The 15,296-nt window shown below is 42.1% G+C and overlaps 1 protein-coding gene across 8 annotated transcripts in view; it reads right to left on the bottom strand.

Moving 5' to 3' along the window:
• Window positions 1-15,296, bottom strand: part of ALDH1A2 (aldehyde dehydrogenase 1 family member A2) — a 128,318-nt gene that overhangs the window by 88,596 nt on the left and 24,426 nt on the right. For 2 of the 8 annotated variants that reach the window (XM_078448647.2, XM_078448649.2), the window contains exon 1: window positions 11,335-12,156. The exons of 1 other annotated variant lie outside the window; for it this stretch is intronic. In XM_078448647.2, coding sequence (XP_078304773.1) covers window positions 11,335-11,451 — 117 coding nt within the window. In that variant the 5' untranslated portion in view covers window positions 11,452-12,156. Of the gene's footprint in view, window positions 1-7,590; window positions 7,719-9,820; window positions 9,963-11,334; window positions 12,160-15,296 lie in introns of those variants that run through there. 5 more of the 8 variants (XM_060618396.3, XM_060618397.3, XR_013556309.2 and 2 more) reach the window with 5 other exon arrangements.

Here is a 15,296-nt window from a genome sequence, read left to right as displayed (position 1 = left end):
TCACACCTAAGTATTGATTATATCAATTCTCTGTTTTTCTTTTTTTTTAATGAACACTTTCACTTTTATGTCAAGTTGAAATTGTTGCTAATGGTAGCTCCCATACCTACTGTGACTAAGTTGGGGATCCACAGTCATAGAACTGGACTTGGGATTATCCTATACAACACTCAGCAGAGCATTAGGCTGAGTTCAAATTTTACTGTCTTTGTCGTCGTGGTTCTTAAGCTTGTTACTGTTATGAGCAGAGAAGGAAGAGAACCAAGTCTTGGAATTGAAACCTACTAACTCTTGAGCCTGAAAAATTTAACTTTAATATGCTTGACTTTCTCAGTTACATAGTGGGAATATTAATATAGTATCGGTATCATAGGTTGTTGCAATTATTAAATGTAATCATATGGGAAAAGCACTCTGGAAATTATAGTATTAATAATAAAAGGAACTATCAGTAGCCAGTAATGATAATAAAATCTAACAAGTATTCATTCAACAAACATTTCCTAAGCATTTCACTATAAGGCACTGAGCTAGATGCTTCAGAAATACTAAGATGAATAAGAGTTTATAATCTAGTACAGTGTAGGAACAGGGAGTTACACCAAAAAATATAAGCATACAAGGCTAAAACTGTACCATTCAGAAGTAGTGTAAACAAGTAATATGGAAATTCAGAGAATGTAGGCTCATCCCCTCAAAATAAGTGTGGGACCGACAATGTCAGGTACTATGTAAGCAATAGGCACAAGAGGGCTAGCTCCAGTTTTAAGATTGGAGAATTTCATTCCTCCTCAGGTAGCTTCTTTAGAGTTAGAGATCAATAACTTAGAAATCCAAACACAAAAGTGAATGTGTAACACCAGCTTTGAGTTTAAAACACAATGAGTTAAAACATTAACGAAATATAAAGCGATGTTATTTTCAAGCCTGGTGCTAAGGAATGACTGAAATTCTCTAAGCTAACACAATGAAGCACAGTATGGAATTAGTCATTCGAGGGAAAGGTCCATCAGAAATTCTTTTTCACATTATGTTAGCTGTCATCCCTCCAGTTTTCTCCAGTCCTATAAATAAATAGCACACAGTGAACCTGGTAATGCCCCTTCAAAAAATGAGTGGTGTGTGTGTAAGTGTGTGTGTGAGGGGAGGAGAACAATAACCAACATTTGAGCACTTCTTCTGTTCTAGGGAGTATAAGAAAGGTAGGGAAGTAACTCTTGACACGGAAAACTTACAATGATCATATCTCATTTTATACAATGACTCCTTAAAGGTAGATTTACAGAATGCCCTACTGTTGTTAGTTTAGGGAAACCAACAAGTACTAAAATCATCCACCAAAGTAGGACTAATTTCTGATATTTTCCCATTACAGAGAAGATCAGGCTTAGAGAAAAACCACACATTCTGAACCTCCTAATATTATTCCAGAATTGCACAGAATATAATTCTGAAAAATTCTTTACACATTAATATCATTTGCTTTTCTTGTATGTTACATCATTTGTCCTTAAGATTTACCTGTGTCCTTATACATAAACAAATACAAATGGGATTAATTACAGGTAGATTAAGGCACAAATGAGAAAGGTAAATTTTTTAATAATAAAAGTAAACTTCAAAAGACTATGTAAAAGAATACCTTGAAAAACTTGGAATAAGAACGGATTTCTTTAAAAAGACACCAAAAGCACTAACCATAAAGAAAAGATACAAATATTCCTCAGGGTTCCTGGGTGCCTCAGTCGGTTACGTGTCCGACTTCGGCTCAGGTCATGATCTCACAGTTCATGAGTTCGAGCCTCCTGTTGGGGCTGCACTAACAGTGCAGAGCCTGCTTGGGATTCTCTCTCTCTCTCTCTCTCTCTCTCTCTGCCCCTCCCCTGTGTGTGTGTGTGTGTGTGTGTGTGTGTGTGTAGGTGTGCGCTCTCTCTCTCTCAAGTTAAAGAAATAAACTAAAAAAAAAAAAAGAAATATTCCTATTTGCATTTAAAACTACATGACAATTACACTAAAAAAGAAGAAGAAAAAGCACAAGGGGGCAGAAATTTTTCACACTGTATATAACTGTCAAAGAATTATAATCCCAAGTACATAAAAAAAAGGCTACAAATCATTAAAAAAACATACATATGCAAACAGAAATGAGCAAATGACATACTAGCCAACTCACAAAGGAGGACAGCCAAATGGCCAATACACATATGAAAAGATACTCAACCTCACAAGAAATCAATGCAATGCAAATTCAAATAGCAATGAGATACCATTTCACACAGACTGGCAAAATTTCAGAAGTATGAGAACTCCGTATTTCTGAATGGAAGTGAGGTGACGATAGAGAGTAGCAGGTACTTTGATACCTGCTGGGGGTAGTGGCAACCAGTGTAACTGTGTTGGACAGAAATTTGGCAATCCCTAATTAAGATGCAGATCCACATACCCCTTAAGCCAGCAATAATATCACTTCTAAGCATACGTCCTAGAAAAGTCTCTCACCCAGGCAAGTAAGGAGATATGCTTAGGAACATTTAGTGCAACATCACTGTAATAGCAAAATGCTGGAAGTATCTTAAATGTCAATTAGTAGAATGAATGAAAAATTGTAATATATTCAAGGAATGGAATACTCTGACAATGAACGAATGACAATGTAAGCATTGCAAGTACATCCAGTAACACGGAGGAATCTTGAAAATAGCATGCTATGAAAACAAAGCAAACTGCAGCACAGTACCCTTTGTGTAAAAAAATTTAGCATGCAAAACAACAGTACATATTGTTTATGAGTACATGCAGGTGCATAGATACGAACACCTATGAACACCTATGAGGAAGATACATGCCTCTGAGGAAGGAACGGGGAAGTAAAGAAGGGAATGGAGGAAAGCCACAGGTGGAGTTTCAATGCAGTATTTCTTTAAAAAAGAACATTAGCAAATACTGCCAAATGTTAAGAGCTAACAAATCTGGGTATAGTTATACATGTTTGTGATATTATTGTCTGTAATCTTCTACAGGCTGAAACATTTCATTGTCTGTCAAGTATGTCCTACGAAACAGCGCTATTGGTCTGCAGAACCTGAAATATCTCTTTACCTTCTGAATACTCATGGTGCCTTCAGGACATTCATCTCAAGCATTTGCACCTTCTATTATGCACCATGTGTGTATGTTCTCACCCCATACCCAAGTGGGAATCCTCTCCAGCCTCTTCAGGGCAGGCCCCACAATCTATGTGGTGTTTCACGCCAGACAGTGACTAACAATGCTTTGTACACAAGCAGTCCTAAATAAATGTCAAATGAATGAACAAATTAATAAATTCAGACAAGCAAAAGGGTAGCTCTGGCTGTAGTTAAAAATGACCTCGAAATAATAGAGCTAGATACCCTTCCCTGTGAAAATCAAGTTACATTGGTATGTTGGGGATCAGACTGTAAAATATAGATGAGCATTGCAAGTCACTAGTTTCAGGTTTTGCTAGGGAATTTAACCAGTCATACTGATTCCTGATCTCCCAAAAAAGGATTCAGTGTAAAAGTAAATTTCTACACCTAGGGAAGTAAGACTTTAAGTTATCCTCTGTAGATTTCTATAGATATTCCCTAATTTTATCTTATCAGGCAAGTTCTTATTTCCCCTTTCCCTTCCCACCCTCAACACTCCATCAATACACACACATCAGCGCAGAGATCTGGTGTGTGTATTGTTTGTGGGCACTGGGGAAAGAGGGAACCAGGTTACATTTGCCTGTTACTAGGTTTACTTAAAACCACAATATTTTGCAAGATCCACTTACCCAGAGGTAGGTTCCATCATACATGTGGGAAGAGCCACCCACTTATACCACTTTTTGTTTGACTAAGTTTAAGAAGTCCCTAAAAATGACCTGGGGCAAAAAAACAATCCCTAAGAGTCAGTGGACTTGAAATCAGAAGACATAGGCTAGAGGAATGAAAAGTATGTACAAGAAAATGTATAAAAATATAATCTTTAATTATTTGGAAATTTCCTCCTTATATTTTATAATCAATGAAGATTGGAAAGTGTTTGGGTACTCATGATATCCTAAATTCTTTGTAAATAAGAGACAGGTATGTCTAGTTTTTAACTGGACAAGAGGTTTCATCTTTCCAGAGATCTAGGAGTAAAGCAACTGTGACTCTGGCTCTCCAAAGGTCAGATTGTGACGAGGAAAGGAAACAAAGCAGATAACTGCTTCTGGAGGTACCAGGGCTGAGCTGAAGTGAAAAGAAAGGTTCTTTCTACAATAAAAATTAAAATGTTCACTCACAGACATTCTAATTTTTAACCACATTCTACAGAGGTCAATAACCCCCCGTGTTTAGCCCCAGGGAAATTTTGTTGAGAGCCTAGCAAAAGTCTAGGTGGTGAAGCACCCAATTATTATTCCAACTGGAATTTTCAAAGGCTGGAAGTATTTCCAAATCATGTGACACAACAGAGCTGTGCTGTAAATAAACTCACTGAGAGTTAAGATTTTGAAGGGAAACAATGTAAACCTGGCTTCATCTTTTTTATTTTTTTTAATGTTAATTTTTGAGAGAGAGACAGAGACAGAGTGCAAGTGGGGGAGGGGCAGAGAGAGAGGGAGACACAGAATCTGAAGCAGGCTCCAGGTTCTGAGCTGTCAGCACAGAGCCTGACGTGGGGCCAGAATTCACAAACTATGAGATCATGACCTGAGCTGAAGTCAGACCCCTACTCAACTGAGCCACCCAGGTGCCCCTTTAATTTTTTTTAATGTTTATTTTGAGAGAGAGAGAGGGAGAGAGCGTGCGCACGTGCCCACATGAGTGGGGGGGGGCAGAGAAAGAGGGGGCCACAGAGTCTGAAGCAGGCTCCAGGCTCTAAGCTGTCAGCACAGAGACTCACTCAGGGCTCAAACCCACGAACCATGAGATCATGACCGGAGCTGAAGATGGACACTTAACCCACTGGGTCACACAGGTGCCCCAAAGATAGCTTCATCTTAAAGGCCAACAAACAAGCAATGGAGAAATGCCAGAGGTAAGAAATTCCCAATTTGGATAATCTCATATATCTGAAAGGTAAAATGGAATGGAGCTCAAAGATAGATCTGAAAAAGCAATTAAAAATTATCCAAAGTGACATTATGGCAATCACTTCTATATGCATCAGATTTGGTGTTTGAGGGGAAATGACTGGTTTTGAAATGATTTGTTGCAGCAAATAAAGAAATTAATGAAATTCTAGAAGGGCTTTCAAAATAGTCACTGCATTTTACTTTCTGGAAGCTGCCAAACTGGGCAGTCAGAAGCAATGAAAAGTCTCTTTAGCTTTAAATTATAGGAACTAAGATACCTTCCCATTTCTAAAAGGTATATATACTATCTGAGAATGTACTCAAATGCTGCCATACCTCCCAGATTTATGTGCCAAAGACTTGGCAACACCTTTGCCCAAACTACTTAAAATGCCAGAAATGGTTGTCTGCCATCTGACAATTAGGGCAAGCCACCTGGGTGTACTGAGGCATATTAATGCCAGATTTCGCCACAGTGTCAGGTATCTAATTTGATTCTTTAAAAACCGGCTGGGAAATTGTTTGATTTAGTGACTTTTTAGTAAAGAGAAGACCTTAGTAGAGAAACTGCCAAGGGATCTCATTTGATGGAAATGTAGGGAAAACATATAAGGGACCCATAGCTACCCAGAATATTAAACTCTCGTGGCTAATTAAAATAGTAAACAATGGCCTGTCTTGTAAAACCTTACTGACCATACAATTCTGATCTTTCTTAAAGTGGGCTTGCATTAATTCGTAACTACAAATGTAAAAATGAAATGGAATTAGCCCTTGGCTAACTATCATTATATGTACTTTCACACAGTTTTTCATTTAGCCCTCACAACAACCCCTAGTAAGTACATATATGACCAAGGTTTGAATAAAGACCTACTTTAACTCAGAGCCTTTCTTTTTCCAAATCAAGAACTTACAAACTTTTTCTAAAATATAGGCCATATAGTCTCTGTTGCAACTGCTAGACTCTAGCATTGCAGTCTAAAAGTAGCTCCAGACAATATATAACTGAATGGGTGTGTCTGTGTTCCAATAAAGTTTTATTTACAACATCACGCAGATAGTCTGTAGTTTGTTGACTACCACAAGCTGTCACTGAGATAATTAAAGCAGACAAAAATATACACCAGTATTTCTATTTCATTATCCGACTGCGAAAGACTAGAGACAGAAGTGCATATGTTGTATTTGAGATGTTTTTGGTCTGCTCATATTTGAGATGTATTTGATCACTGTGCTTGTGTAATGCAACAGAGAACTTATATGCCTGGCTTCTCTTAAGCCTTGCTGCAAGGGAATCAGACCTCACACACAGAACAGGCTCCTCAGAGTATCTTCTACCCTCAAATAGAAAATCTATTATTCCTCATTTTATAGAAACAGACGACAGAATTGCCTCAGCAAATGATGATTCCAAATGGTAGCAGAATCCTGTACAGAAGGCATCAGGGCAGGACTCCAAGAGAATTATCTATTTCAAGCCCTACAATAAAGTTGTTTAGCAATAAAGTTCTTTTGCAAATCTGAGGTTCCTATAAACATGAGGTGTTATTCATAATTTATGATAAAAACAATCTTGATTAGAGATTTGGGAACAATTAGACCCACACCATGTTTTAAGAAATAATCTCTGCAAGGCACCTGGGTGGCTTAGTTGTTAAGCATCCAATGGCTCAGGTCACGATCTCACAGTTCATAGGTTCGAGCCTCAAGTCTGAGCTCTCAGCTCAGAGCCTGGAGCCTGCTTCAGATTCTGTCTCCCAGTCTCTCTCTGCCCCTGCCCTGCTGGAGTGCTTGCGTGCTCTCTCTCATTAAAAAAAAAAAAAAAAAAAAAAAAGAATCTCTGAAATAGGCAAGAATCTGATTTTTTAAAAAAGTAGAACATAAAAAGTAGTTAATTTAAAGTCAGGAAATCAAAAGCCACATGATGTAGCTTCTTCCTAAGAAGAGTAGACCAGCACATATTCTCCCCATGTTTGCAACAGAAAGAACACAAAAAAAATAAAGATGTAAACTCTCTCTCTCTCTCTCTCAAAAAAAAAAAAAGTATGTTACTGTTAGGAAAAGCGAAGTGTATTATGGTCAGGAAAGATCCATCAGTTTTTTAAAAGTCAAGGCCAAGGTCTTTCTTATCAAGTATTTCTACTTCTTCCTATTCGCTCTCCTTCAAAAGGTTTTGCAAGGATCAGATATGGTACACATTAAAGTGCTAGGTAAACTATTAGACCCTATAACCAATGTAAGTGGCATTATGTATTTTTTATCATTATTTGTTACTACAATGATCAACTGAACTACTGCCATGCTGACAATTTTTGGCGATCAATCTTTCTAATAAGATCCTAAGCTCCTGGAAGGGAGATGCCCAATTAGCTTAACAGGGAACACTGTTGTTAGGAATACTAACAACACTCAGTGGTCACCCAAACATCCTTTGGACAGAATTGAAATTGACAGCAGAAAATAGAAAATGTTCAATAATAAGATTTTAAACAAACAAATAAATAAGTAGAAGTTACCCAATGCACATTTGCTCTGATTTTCAGTTGTCTTTTATTTTTTCTCTTCTAGTTTAGTAGTTTAGTAGGTTAGTACTCCATTAATGTTCCTTTCTTCCCTCTGTTCTAGCTCCTCACAGAATCAGATGCTGGAAGAAAACACAACCCTTTATGTTACTGTCAATTATAGGCATAAACTGTCACTGAAAAAATGCTCAATACAGAGACAGCACAATGCCTCTGCGTGTGTGCACGTGTGTATAATGGGGATGTGGCAGTAGAAAGAAACTAGTAAAGACAGAAGAGACAACAGAGACAACAGACAAGGTAGGGGTGGGATAAAGACAGAAAGATTCCAAAGACCTTCTGGGAATCTGGAAGAAATCTCCCCTGCAGTTAAGGGCAGTCGGTAAAGTGCTAGCCTTAATTTTACAACGTGTGAACTCTGATAATATATTCAGCCATACAAAGTTTGAAAAACCAGACTGATGAAACAGAAACAACTCAGAAAAGTTTTAATTCATAGAAACACACCTAAAACCAATCAGATTCCTGCAATAGCTGGCAAGCAGTCTTCTGAGGATCAAAGCAGGAGAGTACACGCTGTCTTGGCCTTCAAGTGGTCACCTCGCTACTTGTTGTTGGTAAACTTAACGCTTTCTTGACTAATGCAGTCTTTTCTTTAAAACAACAACAACAACAAGAAAAACACCCATATTCCTTAATAAGGAATCATTTTTAAAACCTGGGATCTAGACTGCTTCATTAAGGAAATAAAACTAGATCTATACCAATGATGGTATTGCCACTGATCATTAGTCTAAATTGGGTACTGGAACTTCAGACAGGTAGGCTTATTTTAAGAACTAAATGTAAAATCACTACAAGAGCACAAGTTAAGCCCTTTCAGTATCTATGGGGACTGGACTGTAATTCTGGAGTATTTTCACTGGACCTTTGACAGACAAAGATGTAAGTTTTATTTCTAATAATCTCTCCCACTTCCCCCTTCATAAAAAATGAAAAATACAAAAAAAAAAAAAAAAAGAGGTTAGAGTGGGAGAGAGCCAAAGCATTAGAGACTGTTAAAAACTGAGAACAAACTGAGGGTTGATGGGGGGTGGGAGGGAGGGCAGGGTGGGTGACGGGTATTGAGGAGGGCACCTTTTGGGATGAGCACTGGGTGTTGTATGGAAACCAATTTGGCAGTAAATTTCATATATTAAAAAATAAAAAAAAAAATAAATAAATAAAATAAATATACCTTTAAAAAAAAATGAAAAATACATCAGATCATAGATCTTAAATGCAAGATCATAAATGCAAAGTTTTCTAAATGCATGCAACTTGAAATTCTCATAATCTGACATTTACACGTAGGCAGTGGCTTTATGTTGGTCCCCAAATCACATTTACAAATCTTATCGTGATACCCTTAAAGATGCATTCGTTCAACAAGACAAAAATGATGAAGGATCCATCTTGTTTATCCTGCACGGCTTTGTGACACAAACATGGGATTTGTTTCCTATGTGTTCTTCAACAAGCCCTCCAGCATAGTAGTTCTTTAACCATTACTCTTTCAAAAATCCCTCTCATGAATGTGGTACTACTGTTCTAAAGGACGAACTGTCATTCTACCTTGTTCATTCTTCTGCTTGAAATTACCAAGATAATATCCCTCACTTCTGATCATAAGTGAGTTTTTAAAAACCTTTCCATGGATCTTATTTTTCCTTTTAAGTAAAAAAACCATTAGCCTCAGCTACCAAAAGAGCAGATTCTGCTCTTCACATTAAAAAAGCTGCTCACCAAAGACGCTTGTGTCAGAAAATTTAGAAGTCTCACTAAAAAGCTGGGGGGTGGGGAGTAAGCTGCTGGGAATCTTCACAGATACCTGATTTAACAAGGTTTTGTGAAAAGAGCTTGCCTTTAGATTAGCATTACTCAGTGTTTATGAGGGTTGTTTGTCAAGCCAAAAATAAGGCGCCTCCTCCCCACAAATTAAAAGAGTCAAGTTTCGATCCATTATTTCATTTCTGATTGTTTTTCTTTGCAATAAGTGGGAAAGTGGATACTGGATAAAAGTCTCCTCCGAGCTAAAAGACTCCACATTAAAGGCTTCATTTAGCTATAAATCAGTTGTCTTTCCTACTGGGGGAGAACAAGAGAAAAAGGGAGCGGGGGTAGCTGGAGAAAAAAGAGAACTGGAAGAGCTTCCAAATTAAATTCCGAAATACCTACTGCATACCTAAAAGTCCTTTCCGGGGCTGTGAGGAAAATCCCAATGAAAAGCTAAAACTAAAATCGAACCTTCCAAAGTATGAGAGTAGGGTCCCGTCTCACCGGGAGATCCTGAATCTTAAGATCTTTAAAGAGGGGCTGGAGAGGTTAGCGACCCTCATAAAACAAAGCGTTTATGCTGTGTATTTCCCTGCTCGTTCCCAAACCCAGAGATGTGCCACGCACTGGCACTATTGTTATGCAAACAATGCCTAAATGGCTGTAACCACTAACGACCTCCCATTAAAATGGCTTTCAAAAATTTGTCACACCATCTAAAAGAGCTAACAGGTACATCAAATCCATCATGAATCGGGCACTTAGAACACGAATCACCTTGATTTGCATCCTAAAACTCAATGCAAGTAAAATTTCAAAATTCGGATATTTAAAAAATTTCTCTTTCAACCATTAAGCCAGAACCAAACAATACACTTCTCAACAAATTTAGTTTATCCTGTAGTAAGAATGATGGAAAACAACTTTAACCGTATTGTGTGTCTGGGAAACGCGCTTTGGTTTATCGGGAACAATTTGGGATAGAAATCAATTGAAAGTAATAGAAAAACAAGAGAACTGTAAAATGAGCTCCAAGGAACATGACATTAAATCCCATCTTTCTCCCCCCACCATGTTATAACTTTATAATCACCCCGTGTATCTAATCAATATATTTTTTTCCATGTGGAATTCGTAGAAAGTGAATTCAACTCCCATTAATGAAGGTAGCGCATGCATATCCTTTTTTATATGGCCCAGCAACAAATCCTGCTTGGCAAACCCAAAATGTCAGGGTTCGTTATAAAAAATGATTTCTTTTCAGTCCGAGAGCGAGCCCGTTAATGCAGAGCAATTTCGAGAGTTTCTGCGTTGTCCAGCAGAACTGCCACTGCCTACAAATGCCGAACGAAATGCCCAAGCCGGAGGCGCCGGGAGGCAGCGTCCAGGTTTCGGCGCGATGCGTTAAGGGCGGCCGGAGCTTCGTGCGCCCGGTCGGCCCCTCCCGAAAAGCCGCTCCGCACCGCGGGCTTCCGAGGACCGAGCGGGGACTAGCAGCCCAGTGGCCCCTGAAGGCGCAGGGCCGCTGGGAAAAGCGGCCGGGCTGCGTGGCCCACCTGGCGGGAACCCTTCTAACCCCCATGAGTCGAAGCGGTGCCGACGCCTCCCCTGCGACAGTCCGGACCCCGCGAATCGGATCAGGAGGCAGCGGCAGACGCGGCGTGGGTGAAGAGCCGTTGACCGCGACCCCCAGCGCCGCGTTCAGGTTGGGGCGAGTCCCCGAGGCTTCCCGAGTCCCCGACAGGCCTTCGGAAGCCCTAATCCCGAGGACGGGGCGTCCCTCTGCTGCGAGGGGATGAGAGGCTGGCCCCGGGCGCCCCGGCCCCCGACCCGTCACGCCGCCCTACTCCCCTAACAGATCAGGGACAGGAAGGAAGGTTCTAGAAAGCCTCGGTGGACGGCAGGTCCTCGCCGGGCGCTTACCTTGGTGTACTTGATTTCGAGGTTGGGCGTGGGCGACGGCAAGAGGTGCAGGGACGCCATGAGGGCGGCGGGGTCGGCCTTCACCTCGCCGGGCATCTCGATCTTACTGGAAGTCATGGTGGCGGGCCGAGGTCTCGCTCGCCCGCGGCGTGGGCTGTGCGGGCTGTGCGCGCGGTCGGCGGGCCGGGGGCGCGCTCGCCTGTATATAGGCAGGTGTCAAGCTGGGGCTCTTCTTATTGGACGTGAGGGCCGAGGCGCGGGGGGCTGGTCCATCCTACCTAGGACGCCCGGGCGCAGCCCCGATTTACATAAAGCCCGCCGCCCGCGTCGCGCGATCCGTTCGCTCCGCGCCCACGGTCAAGTGCGCCTGGCGACTACCTCGGCCGCGGGGACAGGCCCAAGCCGCCTCCACCGCCGGCCTCGACGGCCAGAGCCCGAACCGCGCTGCGGCCGCTCGGGGCTCCGAGAGCGGGACCGGCCTCGCTCCCGTCCGGGCGGCGGCGGTGGGGGGCGCACCTTAGCGGATGTCGGGCGTGGGTCGTAACCCCAGAAGCCGCACCGGCGGGGGCTGACGCGGTGCGTTGGAGTTAGCTCTCGGAGCTCAAAGGGCGGCTCTTGGGGCGCCAAGCGGGTTCGGCAGAGGAGGGGGTGCGTCAGGGGCCCCTCCCTCTCGCGTCCCGGGGCCCTTCTCTCCCGGAGACCCGGGGGGCGCCCTCCGCTTTCTTTCTTCGGGCAGGCGGCCTAGCACACACCCACTCCCCTCAACGGAGCCGGAGGTGCACCGCGGCCGCAGGGTCCTGGTCAGGGAGTGATGAGTGCGAGTTCCTCGCCCCACACTTAAAATTAAGTATCCCCGCCAGGCAGTCGACTCCGCGCGGCCCTCGCCCAGCTTTTTCCGCCCAGCTGCTGCCCTCTGCCGGCCGGGACGGCCCCGGGCGGTCCGCGCTGCGCCCCAGGATGAGGGTGTCGGTCCTCTGAGGGAGTTGGCGTGTTTCCTTGGCCCCTCTGTCTTTCTTCTAGGATGCCCCCTTCTAGCCCTCGTTCTCCTCGCCCCCAAACAACTCAAGGATATACTTGTTTTGTTTTTCTGTTGTTTTTCACGCCAACAGGTGAATGTCCCTCCAGACATTGGGTTCCTCGCTTTACTGCCCCTTTGGGTTTGAGCTTCTGTATTTATACCCCTTTAATGTAGATGTTTACCTAGCTCCAACAGGCCTTCTTTTAGTTTGTGGGATCCTAGAGGTCAGCATATAGGTGTACGTCAAGAATCCAGAGATTCCATCCCAGAATGGGCTTTGGGCTACAAAATCTGGGCTTCAGATAAAAAGACCTTTATAGGTCATGTCTGCTCCTCGCTCCCAGTGCAAGCTTGACAGGGGCCTACTGATTCTTATCTTAAATGCCATTTTCAAAGCCCTTAGAACCTCATTTCTTTGGCTGTTAAGGGTCAGCCTGAAGAAATTTCCCCTTGGATACTTTTCCTAATTAAAAGTGCCTAACACTCAGTGCCTGAATGCTAACCAACAGTAGAAAATAGACAGAAATATTTCATTTTAGTATTAGGTCTATAGAAATAAATTCCAGCCTCTCAGAACCCAAAGTATCTACCCAAGTTTACATGAGTGAATTACCTCAGCCTAAGCAATAGGTAGATCTCAATTCACAGAGGATCGCTATGGCCAAAAATTGTATTTTAGTTGACAGTATATCTTCATGAGCTATAGTTTTGTTTTGTTTTGTTTTTTTAAGGCTTGGAGAGTTGGAGACACAATTGAGGAAATAAATAAATAAATACATAAATACATAAATACATAAATAAATAAACGAAGTCCAGGAGTTAGTTGGGGAGAGGGGGAGAAGATAGTAGCAAGGGGAATCAATGGTGCTTGTGGAACAATTCTGCAAACATGTTTTGCAAGGTGCCTTACTAGAGTTTGGGTTACAAACAAAATGGATAGCCTTTGCCATCAGTGAGCAGGAACCCTTCCCCACAGGGAGGTAGATCACTATGAGGGACTGTGGGAAAAAGTTACAACCGTATGCTCTGGGACTCTACTAAAGAAGAGGTCAGCTCTCTGGGAATGCTGACCTTTGAGCTGGGCCTTAAAGGAAGAGGTGGAGAGCGCCTGGCTGGCTCAGTCAGTTGAGCATCCCACTCTTGATTTTGGTTCAGGTCATGATGTCACTGTTTGAAAGTTCAAGGCCCACTTCAGGCTCTGTGCTGACAGCACAGAGCCTGCTTGGGATTCTCTCTCTCCTCTGTCTGTCCCTCCCCTACTCATGCTCTCTCTCTCTCTCATAAATAAATAAATAAATAAATACATACATACATACATACATACATACATACATACATGAGGTGGAGCTTCCTTCCACAGGGGAGAAGAGTACAGAATAGGTAGGAGGGTCCACAAGAGCAAAGGCATAAAAATTGGAGAATGCTTTGGTGGGAGGTGGAGAGAGGCATCAATGTGGCTGGAGCAGCAGCAGATGAGGCTGGCAAGGCAGTTGACTCAAGGTTGTAAGGACCTTAATTCTTGAGATGCTAAGAAACCATCAGAAGAGGGGCACCTGGGTGGCTCAGTCAGTTGAGTGTCCGTCTTTGGCTCAGGTCATGATCTTGAGGTTCGTGGGTTCGAGCCCTGCATCAGGCTCTGTGCTGACAGCTCAGAGCCTGGAGCCTACTTTGGATACTGTGTCTCCCTCTCTCTCTGCCTCTCACCTGCTCGAGTGTGCTCGCTCTCTCTCTCTCTCTCTCTCTCTCTCAAAAACAAATACACATTTAAAAAAACCTGAAAAGATGTTGAGCATGAGAAAAGGGGAATCTGTATAATTTAAACAGATAAATGAATACTGTCAGGAAAGACTCACAAAGTAGAAATAGTTGAGGTATATTCTTCTCAAAGCATGAGACAGACTTGTTCATCCTTGAGGCATCTCTTGCTTGTGGACTCTAGTTCTAGCACTGTGGCTGGAAAAGCTCTCCCAGGGAAGAAACAGTATGATGGAATTATTAGCATTCATTACACAGTGAGGTAGAGCAAGTAAATAGATCCCTCTTCCTAGAAATACAAATCAAAACCACAATGAGATATCACCTTACAACTGTCAGAATGGCTAACATTAACAACTCAGGAAACAACAACAGATGTTGGTGAGGATGCAGAGAAAGAGATCTCTTTTGCGTTGTTGGTGGGAATGCAAGCTGGTGCAGCCACTCTGGAAAACAGTATGGAGGTTCCTCAAAAACTAAAAATAGAACTACCCTACCACCCAGCAATTGCACTACTAGGTATTTATCCAAAGGATACAGGTGTGCTGTTTTGAAGGGGCTCATACACCCCAATGTTTATAGCAGCACTATCAACAATAGCCAAAGTATGGAGAGAGCCCAAATGTCCACTGACAGATGAATGGATAAAGAAGATGTGGTATATATATACAATGGAGTATTACTTGGCAGTCAAAAAGAATAAAATCTTGCCATTTGCAACTGTGTGGCTGGAACTGGAGGGTATTATGCTTAGTGAAATTAGTCAAAGAAAGACAAATATCATATGACTTCACTCATGTGAGGACTTTAAGAGACAAAACAGATGAACATAAGGGAAGGGAAACAAAAATAATATAAAAACAGGGAGGGGGACAAAACAGAAGAGACTCTTAAATATGGAGAACAAACAGAGGGTTACTGGAGGGGGTGTGGGAGGGTGGATGGACTAAATGGGTAAGGGGCATTAAGGAATCTCCTGAAATCAATGTTGCACTAATTTGGATGTAAATTTTAAAAAATAAAATTAAAAAAATAAAAAAGAGATCCCTCTTCTCCAGGCAGGAAAGGGATCTCTAAGCTTTTCCTCATAAACAGTTCCAAAAGGTCTAGTGCATTTTTATCCAGTTCAAGATGGGGGACAAGATTCAGCAGAAAAGAACAGTGAATTATAATTACTTTTTCAGCATAC

Source organism: Panthera onca, chromosome B3 (assembly GCF_046562875.1).
Source record: "Panthera onca isolate mPanOnc1 chromosome B3, mPanOnc1 haplotype 2, whole genome shotgun sequence".
In the NCBI taxonomy this organism is placed as follows: Eukaryota; Metazoa; Chordata; class Mammalia; order Carnivora; family Felidae; genus Panthera; species Panthera onca.
Note: the sequence above shows the minus strand (reverse complement) of the source record. Positions and strands in the feature narration are given on the sequence as shown.